The 13999-nt window shown below is 38.7% G+C and overlaps 1 protein-coding gene across 2 annotated transcripts; it reads left to right on the top strand.

Moving 5' to 3' along the window:
• The first annotated feature begins 6339 nt into the window (after positions 1 to 6339).
• On the top strand, positions 6340 to 13188 carry LOC127153904 (uncharacterized). 2 transcript variants are annotated; one of them, XM_051095196.1, is made up of 5 exons: positions 6340 to 6514; positions 6632 to 6961; positions 11580 to 11717; positions 11807 to 11922; positions 12091 to 13188. In XM_051095196.1, the coding sequence occupies exons 1-5, from the start codon at positions 6469 to 6471 to the stop codon at positions 12175 to 12177; spliced, it is 717 nt and encodes a 238-aa protein (XP_050951153.1). In that variant the 5' UTR covers positions 6340 to 6468; the 3' UTR covers positions 12178 to 13188. The 2 variants fall into 2 exon arrangements, with proteins under 2 accessions (XP_050951153.1, XP_050951154.1); XM_051095197.1 differs by lacking the exon at positions 11580 to 11717.
• Positions 13189 to 13999: the final 811 nt, after the last annotated feature.

Genomic DNA, 13999 nt, shown 5'->3' with positions numbered 1-13999 from the left:
GGTTTACGCTGCTGTCGCTTTAAGATCTGACGCACAGATTAAATATTTTGGCGCGTCAGTGTTTCTCCCAGCTGTTTAGGTTTACTTAAGACAAAACCAAATTTATTTACATGAATAGTCTCTAAGACGAGCATGTGTGTAGCCAGGGGCGTTTCTAGGATTTTAAAACATCCGGGGCTGGTGCCAAAACATCAGGGGCTAGTGGTAGTGGGTGGGAGCTCACATCATGCTCACAGAAGATTTTGTTAGACACAAGTGGTTGAACCTGGATCCTTCTAGGCGGGTCCGGGGCATTAAACCGGGGGTTTTATTATTCCCCCACAACATACTGTGATCATTAAAATCACCACACCAAATTTTCCTGCCAATATTTTCCAAACACATTTAAACTCAACTTCTCGCATGGATTAATTGATTACTTTATAACTTTGTGACCCTTCCCAAACTTCCACTACTACTACCTATTGCTCCACATCTCTTACAATATTTCTAAACCCAATCCCTTGTTTAATGAAAGTAGCTACCCTGCCTCTGTTCCCTATTTTCATATCTTTCCGTATGATTGTATATCCTTGTAATGTAAAATTTAACTGTGGCTTAAGCCAAGTTTCTTGTACACATATTATATCAGGGCTACTTTCTTTCTTGGAGATATATTGCTTAAATTCTTGACCATTTGCAATAAGACTTCTGGCATTCCACTGTAAAATAGAAAACACTATTATGATCCACCACATCCTGCTTGCGAGTTTGTAACATATGCTTTTAGATTATCATTTATCATGTCTACAGAAATACCTTTTATCTCCAAACAATTTTCGGCTGCTTTGATTATTATCTTGATTCTTTCTGTCTGGCTATCAGTTTGAGCAGAACAACTGACAACTTCTGCCATGAATGTCCCAAATGATACGTTGTCTGTGATCTTTGTTATCTCATGCTTTTCATCCTGTTTGTTTTTCATTTTTAGACTGCCAAGGTTTTCATTGTTCCTGGTACACATCAATAATTTCACATTGAACACTGTCGCTGTAGTTAAAATTTTCTTTATTGTTTCAACTTGAACATCAGGAGATATTCCAAATATTACTCCTTTTAACCTTTAACCTTTTATCCTTTTAGTCTTTTTTCTTCTGGAATTAAGCAAGTAACTTTTTGTCCTAGAATCGATTTTATTCCTATAGCCACATTTTGTTGTCTATTCTCTTTACAGAATAACAAAAGTCTACCTTCTCTTAAAGTCTTACCACATTCCATCATTCTGATCATTTCCTTCAGTGCTTTAGACAGCTTCAACAGATTAATGGCATTCAAAGATCCAGCAGCAAACTTTGTCATTACCTTAGTCTTCTTTTCTTTTCCTTGACATACGACTTCCATTCTCGCCGTCTGTTTCAAATACATTTCCACTAGTTTTCTTTCTTTTCCTGTTTACCACTACACTTCATTCATCTCCATTACCTCTGCTTTCCACGCCAAACAATTCATCCTCCATTTCTAGATCACTTCCGTAGTCAACGCTACTTCCTACCATGCACACTCCAGTCACAGACCAGCTGTTGCCAGTGTGCAGAGTTTGAGCTTCTTCTTCCTCTGATGTTTTTTAGCAAACTGGAGTGTGGAGTGAACAAAGATCTGGTAGAAAAGAAAGAGAAGAGGAAGAGGGAGGAAAACACCTATCACCTACTAATTACTACAAAATTATATTCTTTCCATATTTTCTGTCTTTTTTTAAATAATTGAACAATTCCTCATTAATTCCTGATTGCATTTGTCTATTCCTTAATAGTGTCTCGAGTGACACTTTGTCATATCCCATCAATCCTAATTTTTGATTAAGCTGATTCTTTCTATTTCATAAGCTTCACATTCTATTAAAATGTGCTTTACTGTTTCTGGATTCCCACATTTATCACAGCTGCCAGTTTCATGTTTCCCTATTTTGTGTGAATTGTAATTTAATGCTGAATGTCCAATTCTCATTCTTGTTACAATAACATCTTTCTTCCTACTACCACATCTCATTCTCTCATCTCCTACACACTCCTGAATCCGGTGAAGATGCCTTCCTTTTGTTCCACTGTTCCATAACTTTTGCCATATCTTTCTTCCTTCAAATGATATTATTCTCTTGATTTCAGATTTGCTAATAGCTGTATTAATTTCAATAAGTGAATGCTTCAAAGCCATCTTAGTCAGTGCATTAATGCCATCCGCTGGTGACTCGGATCAGAAACTCTTTCCATATCGGAGTCCCCTCTCCTTTCCAGCCACCACAGAGCCAGAAGCTCAGTGCTGCAGTGCTGCGTGTTCAGCTCCTCTGCTTGCACTTCCAGCATCATGCTGCTCTACTCCACCTCCTCTACTCCTTGTTTAGCCAACTTATCTGCCTCTTCATTACCATTAATTCCCACGTGAGCTGGAACCCACATGAGCTGCAATTTTATAAATACAGTAAATATAGTAAGAACATGTCAGTCATTAATGTAAATGTAAAACATGTAAACATGTTAAATGTAGAACAAGATACATCCTTTTGCCAGCAGTTGGCACTAATATTGAAACTGAACATTAGCCTTAAGATATGTTCAGGCCAGTACTCTTATCAAATGTGAAGTTTGGGGCAGATTGGACATTGCATGTTTAAGTGAGTGTAAAACAAGTAATTTTCTGTTGCCAGTAGGTGGCGCTATGATTGTAACAGAATATTGGCCTTTACATGTGTTCAGGTCAGGACAACAAATTCCTCTTTCATGGCATTAATAGCATGCACTCTGTTGAAATTTTATAGGTGGCGCTATCAAGCCATTTTGCCACACCCACTTTTGAAACCCATATCAGATGTAAATTTTCGGCAGGTCTGACGCATATGCAAAGTTTTGTGAGTTTTCGAGCATGTTTAGGCCCTCAAAAATGCAATTCACTTTAGAGAAGAAGCAGAAGCGCAGATGGGGTTTTTAAACTGGGGGGGACAAAGCTGTCAGCAAATGATTTCATATCAGTTATTTTGCATAATTTGGGCTTTAACTAATGCCCAAATGTAGTTACATTGCATAATTTGGGCTAATGGTTTGCACTAAAAAAGCTATTGGGAGATTCTTATTTGAAATCATGGATAAACAACGATTAACAAAGCTTAACAAAGGCCTGCCTGGTCAACACTAGCAATGCATGATTAAACTGTTAATTGTTTAGTATCCCAATCACCCACCAAAACTTAATGCCTTATTCTAAATATGTTTTATTTAGCTAAAATTTAACGTTGTCACATTTGTGCAAGTGCATGGTCTGTGGAAAGAATGAGTCTAGAGCCCTGGTCAGTCTGCGACTGATTCTAAAGCAGTGGCGGCAATAACTAGGGAGTGGCGACAGGGACAGCGAGCCGGATGGATCAGGTCACTAAGAATCATGTCCCTAGTGCCATCTGCACGCCTGCAATAAATCCAAGCAGCATATATTATGAAATTATGGAATAAAGAAATGGCTCAAGAAGTCAAATTCCCTTAAGAACTGTCATGAGAAAGGAATAGATTTTATTTGTGATATGCTAGATCCAAAAGGAAATGTTTACTCTTATTACAATTTCGTGTCAAACTTCCCTGTTGTCCACAAGGAATTTCTCACAATAATAAATGCAATGCCTACTGCATTAGAGACTGCATTCTATACTAAGGCTGCCCCCTTGCAACAAGTATGTGGTGCGGCAGGCTGGTCCTATAGACCATAGAGAAGAAAACAATCATTGATTGTCAGCATTCTGAACTTGTACGTTCTTAGAAAGCTGTTCAGCCCACAAAGATCTAGAGTGGACGCAACCCCTGTCATTTCTGGGAACTAGAAATACTGGCTATAGCAGCTCGACTCTCTGTCTAGAAGGGGAGATGTTCTACGACCTCCTTGTTCAGTAGAGCTTGCAATTCCAACAAATATGCTTGTTCCAGTTTCACGGTAGTGGAGACCACGCCATTGAAACGCAGAGGACGATACGCAAATCGTATGCTGTAGCCCCTTTTGTACAGTCCCAATGACCCAAGGAGAGACATTTGGCAGTAGCTTCCACGCTACCAAATTTTTCTGACTTTTTGTACCAAATTGTGACTGATTTAAAAACTCTGACACTGATTTTGCTGGGGGGGAATGTTAAATGTCTGGTGTCCTGAAACACAGCAGGAAACAACCAGTCATGTAACATCCCACTGGAGATCGCTGACCGCCCGAAACACCAGTGGTGGTGGAAGTTGTACAGTAGCCCCTAAGGGTGCCAGGAAGGAGCTCTTCTTCCTCGTTGCAGTTTACCATGGCCCTCCCCGAAGGGACACACCCATTGTCCTGGGCACTGCCTTAGGACCTCCTTTCAGTCATAAACTGTTTTTAGGTCTGGCTTCCTCTTTGGCTGTTGAGTGCTACAAGCTTTTCCCCAGTCTTTACAAGGGGGCGTAAGACTTGCACACTGTCTCTTTGGGCTTCTTGCCTCAGGGGAGCTGGACCGTGTTGGGACTGGGTGGCCAACAACTCCAACACTAGAGCCCGGTAGGGGAGCTTCTTGCCTCCCTGTGCTCAGATCTTTTTGAATGATACGTCTGCAAAACCGCTGCAGTTTGGAGTTTGGAGCATCTGGGGATCTCTTGTTCTTTGGCCAGTCCAGCTTTAATCTGGTGAACGAGTGATCACCTCAAGTAACTTCTCATTCCTTAAATAATTGCCGGAGGAGCACAACAGAACAGAAGCAAGAGTTACAGCGTTCACTGCCCAATCTGAAGAAAAGCTGGGGCATGCTTTGAAAGCAGGCGCGAAAATCTCCCGATCTGGCAAGAGAACGAGGGAAAGGAGAGGACCTGTCTCTTGAGCCTCAGCCAGATTAAAGTTCGTTCTTAACAAGGGCGTAACGGCTCGTACTTCGTAAAGGGAAAGCGAGCCCAACGCAAAGTACACGGAAAAGAAGTGAATCGCAGTGCTCACAGTTGCTGCCCTCGAACGCAAGAGCTGCATGCTATTACCCCTAACACTCCAAACAATACTCATGCGAGTCCTCTTCAGAGATGAGCCGTAAACAAGGAGGCACGCATCTCTTGCGGATTAACTTGACATGACGAGTAAGCTTTAACTTTCATGGTTTTGGTAGGGAACAATATGCACAGAGAGGACTCAAAGAGTGGTACTTAGATCTTGCAGTGAGGTACTTCTCAGTTCTGATAAGTCCCAATAGTTTCAGGGAAATGTCTACTTGAAAGGAGGGATAGGTGCAGACAGATGATTGGACTAATTGTAATCCTCACTCGGAGACTTGAACAGGCAGATGTCCGTAGATGTATGTCCTCTTCTGTGTAGTGATGTGCTGGATGTGTGCTGATAGTACTTGTATTATTCGTGAGATTCGTGATATGTGTGTGGTTCTATAATAAAGCAAATAAAACGCAATTAGTTTCTAAGGCGATCGGCGTAACAGGTGCTGAGTCATTATAGCTTCACGTGGCTAAAAATAAGAAACCGTAAACATATAATATACACAGAATATTGCATAATTTCTTTCATAATTGAAGAACTATATTAATAATACATTTGATGACATATTAGGTCACAATATTAAGGTGAATAACAAATAAACAGCACTTCGTTAATGACGCACACTAAAAAACTCAGCGGGTAATCCCAACGAACTCTGAAGCAATCTCACAGCATCAGTCGACCATCCACACGGAAAACTTCTGTCTGCTCATAACCTGTATGCTTATAACCAATCCCCAGCTCAAAGGCATAAATCAAACTCACTTTGATTGTTTATAACAGCCATTGCACATATTCTTCGTCTTTCCATTATTGCTGCATCTGATTTCTTATTAATCTCTCTGAACTCGTAAGACTCTCTGGTACCCACGTCTACTCAGCTGACACAATAACTAAAATAAACCCAATGTGATAAACCAAAGGTGAAACCACTGGGTGTAACAAAGCTCAGCTGTGTGTTATGACCAGTAGATGGCCACACTGTACACTGAACTAAAATCAGTCTATTTCCATAATTTAAAAAAAAATACAATCTAACATACAGAATCTGTTTCTTTTTAGCAATGTCCTATGTATTTCTGTGTTTAAAAGGCTTTTTTTTTTTTAATCAGTGTACATTATATTCTCCAAAGCCTGCAAAAACCTACAATGTGATCACAATAAAAGAGACTACTGCTTCATATTGCTCTAGTTATCATTAATTTCTCAGGCAACACAATTATGAAATATCAGATTATTACTCTTAGCAATAGTTTTATTCCATCTGATCATAACCTGAGCCATATATATGTGTGTGTATGGTTTAGGTTATGATTAATGGGAATAAAACACCAGCGTACTTGTGTGGTCAGAGCAAACCTGCCTTAACTTCCTCTCGATTGTGGTTAAAATGTCTCTGTTAGTTTGAAAGCTGTGAGGTAAGGTTTCATTTCCAATGTCATGTGAAAGAAACAAGACAGAATCATGCTGAAGTATTTTAAGACCCTGAAGATCATGTGCTTTCTTCTCTGTGAGTTTATTTTCTATTATATATATATATTATAAACGTTGTATTATGATGGTTATTGTGAGGATTTCTGATGTTTAGAAGTTCATACTGTCTCGTTTTCTTTCTTCCCTTGGACAGATCTTTTCTTATGGTGTCAAACTACAGAGTCTTTAACCAATCAACTAACAGATTTGGGTCAAAATGTGACCATAAACTGTTATCTTGACATAAAGGAGGTGACATGGATGTTGCTAAATTTACCGGATCCTCCAGTTCTGATATTACGCTCCTTCTTAAACCCACCAAAAGCATTGTACTTCAACAAAACATTCAAACAGAAATTTTCAGTGACATCTGCACATCATCTGTTTATACATAACATTACTATTAACGAGTTAGGAGTTTATTACTGTATGAACTTGGACACAACTTCACATCTCAGCAGCGGCACCAGACTATACACCACTGGTGAGTGATACTTCAGTTACTGCTTCATAAGAATGTCACAATATATTATATACTATGTATACACTCTAAGAAAAGTATTGTGTATTTAAATATCAGGCCCAATGACCGAGTTAATAAAAAACAATTGTTCATATTGATTTTTTACAGGCGTTTTACCCATAGTTTGAATTACGCTTTGAATTTTGTTGTGCTTAAGGGTTAAAGAAAATGCTGTTAACCAAAATAATGTTCTGTCAAAAAAAAATCTTTTTTTCAGTTTTTCTTTAGTTTTTTGTATATTTAGATATACGGTTGTTCTCTAAAAACAGATAATCTTTTCTTTGCACTGGTTTTACTGTTACTGTGCAGATTTGCAGACTGATATGTGTGAGCATGTTTACTCTTTCTCAAATAAATATAAAATTATAATGGTAAAATGATGGGCACATGATTGGTGTGCTCTGTGAAGTCTAAAGAAGCTGCCCTGATACACGTACATCTCGGCGTCTGTATTTACATCTGCAAGACATCCACGAGGCGTAGTTTGCTCATCTGCAGTATGTCTATTGGACATTTACTATCAGATGTTAAATAGATGTCTATTAAAAAGATGTTTATGATTTAGAATGTACGTAAAATTTGCATCTTACAGATGTCTGCCAGATGTTTGTACATAGTAGATGCTTTCCAGATCAAGAGATCTTTACCAGACATCTTGGAGATGCATGTGCAATCTGGGTGTTCACCAGCGTTGGGCATGTTACTTAAAAAAAGTAATTAGTTATAGGTACTAGTTACTTCTTACAAATAGTAACTGAGTTACATCATTATAAAAGTAACTAATTACCAGGGAAAGTAACGATTGTGTTATTTTTTAAAAAATGTTCAAATACGTCAAATAACGTGGATGCCCTCAATATGAAATGTGCTAAATAAATGAAATTCATTATAATGAAATTTAATTAAATGAAATGAATTTTTTTTTTTCAGACTAATATTAAATAACTGATATCCTGTGTACACTGACCAGAATTATAAACGCAACACTTTTGTTTTTGCCCCCATTTTTCATGAGTGGAACTCAAAGATCTAAGACTTTTTCTATGTACACAAAAGGCCTATTTCTCTCAAGTATTGTTTACAAATCTGTCTAAATCTGTGTTAGTGAGCACTTCTCCTTTGCTGAGATAATCCATCCACCTCACAGGTGTGGCATATCAAGATGCTGATTGGACAGCATGATTATTGCACAGGTGTGTCTTAGGCTGGCCACAATAAAAGGGCACTCTAAAATGTGCAGTTTTATCACACAGCACAATGCCACAGATGTCACAAGTTTTGAGGGAGTGTGCAATTGGCATGCTGACTGCAGGAATGTCCACCAGAGCTGTTGCCAATGAACTGAATGTTCATTTCTCTACCATAAGCCGTCTCCAAAGGGGTTTCAGAGAATTTGGCAGTACACCCAACTGGCCTCACAACCGCAGACCACGTGTAACCACACCAGCCCAGGACCTCCACACCAGCCACCCAGACAGCTGCTGCAACAATTGGTTTGCATAATCAAAGAATTTCTGCACAAACTGCCAGAAACCATCTTAGGGAAGCTCATCTGCATGCTCGGCATCCTCTTCGGGGTCTCGACCTGACTGCAGTTTGTCATCGTAACCGACTTGAGTGGGCAAATGCTCACATTCGATGGCGTCTGGCACCACACAACTTCTTGTCCAGGCCCTGGTCATCTCTAGGCTGGACTACTGCAATGCTCTTCTAGCCGGTCATCCTTCATGCACAATCAAACCTCTACAAATGATTCAGAATGCAACAGCACGACTGGTCTTCAACGAGCCCAAAAGGGCCCATGTCACACCTTTCTTTATCACCCTGCACTGGCTCCCGGTTGCGGCTCACATCAAATTCACTGATGCTTGCTTACTGAACAGCCACAGGCTCAGTGCCCGCCTACCTCCACTCATTGCTACCAATCTACACTCACTCCAGAAGTCTGAGATCCACCAGTGAGCGACAACTCGTTGTACCATTACAAAGAGGCACAAAATCACTGTCCAGAACATTCTCTTACATCGTTCCTGGCTGGTGGAATGATCTTCCCACTGCAATCCGGAATGCCAACTCCCTAACAACTTTCAAGCGACTGCTGAAAACTCATCTCTTTCGAAACTATTTGACTTAAAAAAAAAACAAAAAACTTTTTATTCTACTCTTTTCCCTTTCTATCTGAAGACTTATTGTTCACTTATCTGAACAATGACTGTTTATGAACACTTCCTAAGTCGATTTGCTTCTTTAGGACAAATCACTTGACGTATTCCCCACTTGTAAGTCGCTTTGTATAAAAGCGTCTGCTAAATGAATAAATGTAAATGTAAATGTAACATTATGGATTAAGTGGCCCAAGGTGGCGGTGGGGTTAAGGTATGGGCAGGCGTATGTTATGGACAACGAATACAGGTGCATTTTATTGATGGCATTTTGAATGCACAGAGATACCGTGATGAGATCCTGAGACCCATTGTTGTACCATTCATCCATGACCATCACCTCATGTTGCAGCATGATAATGCATGGCCCCATGTTGCAAGGATCTGTACACAATCCCTGGAAGCTGAAAACATCCCAGTTCTTGCATGGCCAGCATAATCACTGGACATGTCACCCATTCAGCATGTTTGGGATGCTTTGGATTTGCGTATACGACAGTGTGTTTCAGTTCCTGCCAATATCCAGCAACTTCACACAGCAATTGAAGAGGAGCGGACCAACATTCCACAGGCCACAATCAACAACCTGATCAACTCTATGCGAAGGAGATGTGTTGCACTGCGTGAGGCAAATGGTGGTCACACCAGACACTGACTGGTTTTTGGACCCCCCCCCCAAGCACATTTTAGAGTGGCCTTTTATTTTGGCCAGCCTAAGGCACAGCTGTGCAATAGTCATGCTGTCTAATCAGCATCTTGATATGCCACACCTATGAGGTGGATGGATTATCTCGGCAAAGGAGAAGTGCAAATTTAGACAGATTTGTGAAGAATATTTGAGAGAAATAGGCCTTTTGTGTACATAGAAAAAGTCTATGTACACAAGTTCAGCTCATGAAAAATGGGGGCAAAAACAAAAGTGTTACGTTTATAATTTTAGTCAGTATATATGCTTAATGGCTTAGATTTTTATATATCTGAAAGTACATTTAGCATCAGTCAGTCAAGCATTATAATATGATATGATAATTTAGAATTAAACTTTAGTAATTAGAATTTCAGTAATTAGAATAACCATGTATGAATGCATATTTGTCATGTTGACTGAACTTAAAGGGGTCATCAGATGCTAACTTCACTTATACATGTTGTTTGAACATTAATGTGTGTTGGCAGTGTATGTACAAATCTACCCTATAATGATAAAAATCCATGCAGTGGTTTTTAATTAATCTGTAAAAATAATATCCCCTTTCTCAAATCGAGCCACTCTCAGATGCCTGTCAGAGGCCGCTCCCACGATAGTTGGTTGACATGAGTGTCTTATCTCAGATCAGCTGTCACAGTCTGACCTCCTTGTTTCGATGCTGGAGCAGGGTTGTAAGTTACACAAGAATATCTTGTGTAACGACTGAGGTGTTGTGTTGCTGGATGTAATAATAAACATAGTGGTCGTCATTTACTCCAACATCTGAGCCGCTGAAGATGCAGTGGTTTACTTTTGTTTGTGAAGGGAATGCGGCTCCCGATCTACATATACCTTTCTATGTTCGTGCAAATCATTCGTGATCCAGCTTCACTTACAGAAGAGAGGGGCGGGGCGAGCAGAGCTCATTGGCATTTAAAGGAACAACCCCTCAGAATGAGATGATTTTTGCAGAGCTCATTTCGACAAGGTAAAAAGGGTGTTGTTTTACATAACCGTTGAGCATTTTTAACCGAAGTATGTTGTAGACTTTTCTTTAAGACCCTAAAGAATCATATCAGCTTGTGGAAAATGGGCATCCGATGACCCCTTTAAGACTGCTGGCGTTTCTGTAAAAAAAAAAAAAAAAGGGAGGTGGCTACTACGAATTCTGGTACTAATAACAATATAAAATGCACTAAGGCTTTATGAGCTGCTGGGTTTATGAATATTAATCAAGTTGTCTGCGTTCGCTCAAATTGATTTGCTGAAATCAAAACAAGTGTGATAATAGCTGAGCGCCAGCCAATAAGATTGCCGTTTGCGCATTAGTTCCGCCTACTACCGGAGAAACCAGCAGTTCTTAAAAGCTGAAGAATTCCAAAATAACTCCATTATGTTGACAGGAAAATACAACAAGGAGTATTGGTTACATGGTGCACGTGAATTCTGCATGGTATAAGACTCTCTCGCTCTGTATCTTTTCGTGTGTATGAGACGTAACGAGTTTACGGCTCGTCAAATACAGGTATGCTGACAAACTAAAACATAGATTATAATATAATAGAATATAGTAATATAATAGATTATAGTAATGCCGCATGTCAGTAAGGGTAACGCCGTAATTCATTTGATTACTCGTTACTGAAAAAAATAACGCTGTTTATTTATAGCGCCGTTATTCAATCACTGCTGTTCACTGACATTGTACAAAAATACATTTTCTTTACAGCTCCAACTCAAGTAACTATGTTTACTGAGTGTCAAAATCACACCATAGTGCAGTACATACAGCAGAATCAGACACCATGGAAAACATTCACTCTCATATTAGGTCTGCTGAATGTTGTTTTGGTCATTGTGGTTATTGGTGAGTATTAGGTTTGTTAAATTCAAGTTGTGTTGGGTTTTTATTTATTGTTTGTTTGTTAAATAATCTTAAATCCAAATGTATTTTAGGACTATTAACAGTGTGTGCTGCTGGACATAAAATATCCAGAAGACGATCACCAGAAGATCATACCACTGATCTTCAGCAAACACAAGTACAACCTCAAGAATCAAATCAACCACAAGTAAATGACATGAAACTGATGATACAATGTTGTGAACCATTTGTCTGTACAAAGACAGCTGCAATATGCTAATACTCTTTTCTAGTATTGTTTTAGCTTAATGCCGACGCTCTTTTCTGTTAGTGTGTTAGCTGAACGCTAATACTGTTTTCCTCATTGCTTTTTCAGTACACTGAGGTGGATTCTTCAAATCTTAAAACATTCAGACCCAGCCAAGTCGACTGCACTTATGCTGTTCTACAGCTGCCAAAATAATAAATACAAGTTTGATGCACATCATACAGCTTTATTTCTCATTTTATACCTTTATAAATGTAATGTATAATCTCACCTTGAACTATAAATTTCTCTGCAGATTTAGCTATCCAGTAGAACTATACATATCTTACGTCTTATAGATTTAGCATGCTTAATATCTGAAATGTATTTTAGTCTTAATGTAATATTAACATCTACTGCTGTAATCTGTATTGTGCATTTAAAGGCTTATTTGATTTATGCGTAAATGTTTCTTTATGGCCATTTTAAATACAACAACAGGACTTCAAAGCTACAAAGCATGTGCGTTAGCACCTAGACCAAATGTGCATATTAGGAGAACAAGTAGCAGTGTAACATATTGCAAATGCCAAACACCAGCAACTACACACCTGTTACAGTAAAAAACTATTCAAAGTTGTAAATAAAACAGATTATTGGTGTGTATATATTATTCAGTCATTCTATTTCAAAATAAGTTTGATTCAGTGTGTTGCTTGTAGTTTCTTTGTAAAATGTACTAAATTCTGAGTGAAAATGGTTTCTGTACCATTTTTGTTTATAAAATGATTAATAGTTACATTTACTTAATAATTACATGTCTAACCTTTATGACCTTTTCATAATGCAAAGTCTAATCGAGTCACACTACATTAGAACATCACAGTTTAGCTTGTCTGTGGTTTTACACCTGTTTTAAGAATGACAGCTCATACAAAGTGTTAATGTTCCACTCATCTTATGTGTTACAAGCAACCAGCCACAAATAAGTCTCATCTCTTTTTTTATTATTATTATTTGTTTTTATATAACAGTTAAAACACACAGCTTCTCAGAGAACTTTCTTGGCATGTTGATGGATTCTTGTGTTGACCGTCAATCCAAACTAAGGGTATAATACCAATAAAAAGTTAGTTTGGGGTATCTACGTTTTTGCTATGATCATTCGAGCTGTAAAAAGAAATGAAATGTGAGCATACGAACAATAAACCACAAACTCTCACCTACATCTAGACACTAGGGCAGGATGTGTAAACTGACGACATGTTTTTCATTTTGGTCATGTCGTGTATCAGTGGTTGTTATGTAGCATTGGATGGTTGAAACGCCACGCTCAAATTTATTCAGTGTGAAATAAATAATAACAATAATTGCAAAAAGATGTGCATTTTCACAACTGAAAATAAAAGTTCTTCACGTTTGCTGAGTGTTATCATGAGGCCTTTGCGATGCTAAATTGCGAAGATCTTGAGTTTTCGTCAAGGGGCGTGTCCGTGGTGGCCTGACAAAATACAGTGTTCAGCCATGAAAAAGGAAGTTGCTGTAACTCAAGCAAACAATGTTCGATCTGCCTCAAACTTCATGTTTGATAAGAGTCCAGTCCTGAACACGTCAGTGCCCATATTCAGTTATAGTCATAGCGCCACCTGCTGACAACAGGAAGTGACATGTTTAATGCTGTTACGGACTCCTAGCAACATATTAAAAGTGTTAACAAGTTTTAAATAGGCTAGCAACATGCTAGAATCATGCTAAAACACGTTGGCACCAATTAGCTAAGAGCTAAAGCATGCTATTAATACAAAGAAAAAGGAAATTGCTGTAAATCATGCATACAATGTCCAATCTGACCCAAACTTAATATTCAACATGCTACAAACAAAGTAAAGCATGCTAGCAACACTTAGCTAATATGCCAAAGCATGCTAATAATGCAATGAAACAGGAAATTACTGTAACTCAGGCATACAATGTCCAATCTGCCTCAAACTTAACATGTTCGATAAGAGTCCTGATCTGAACACATGCCCATGCCAAT

The sequence above is a fragment of the Labeo rohita genome, chromosome 22, assembly GCF_022985175.1.
Source record: "Labeo rohita strain BAU-BD-2019 chromosome 22, IGBB_LRoh.1.0, whole genome shotgun sequence".
NCBI classification, from domain to species: domain Eukaryota; kingdom Metazoa; phylum Chordata; class Actinopteri; order Cypriniformes; family Cyprinidae; genus Labeo; species Labeo rohita.
This window is presented reverse-complemented; position numbering and strand designations above follow the sequence as displayed.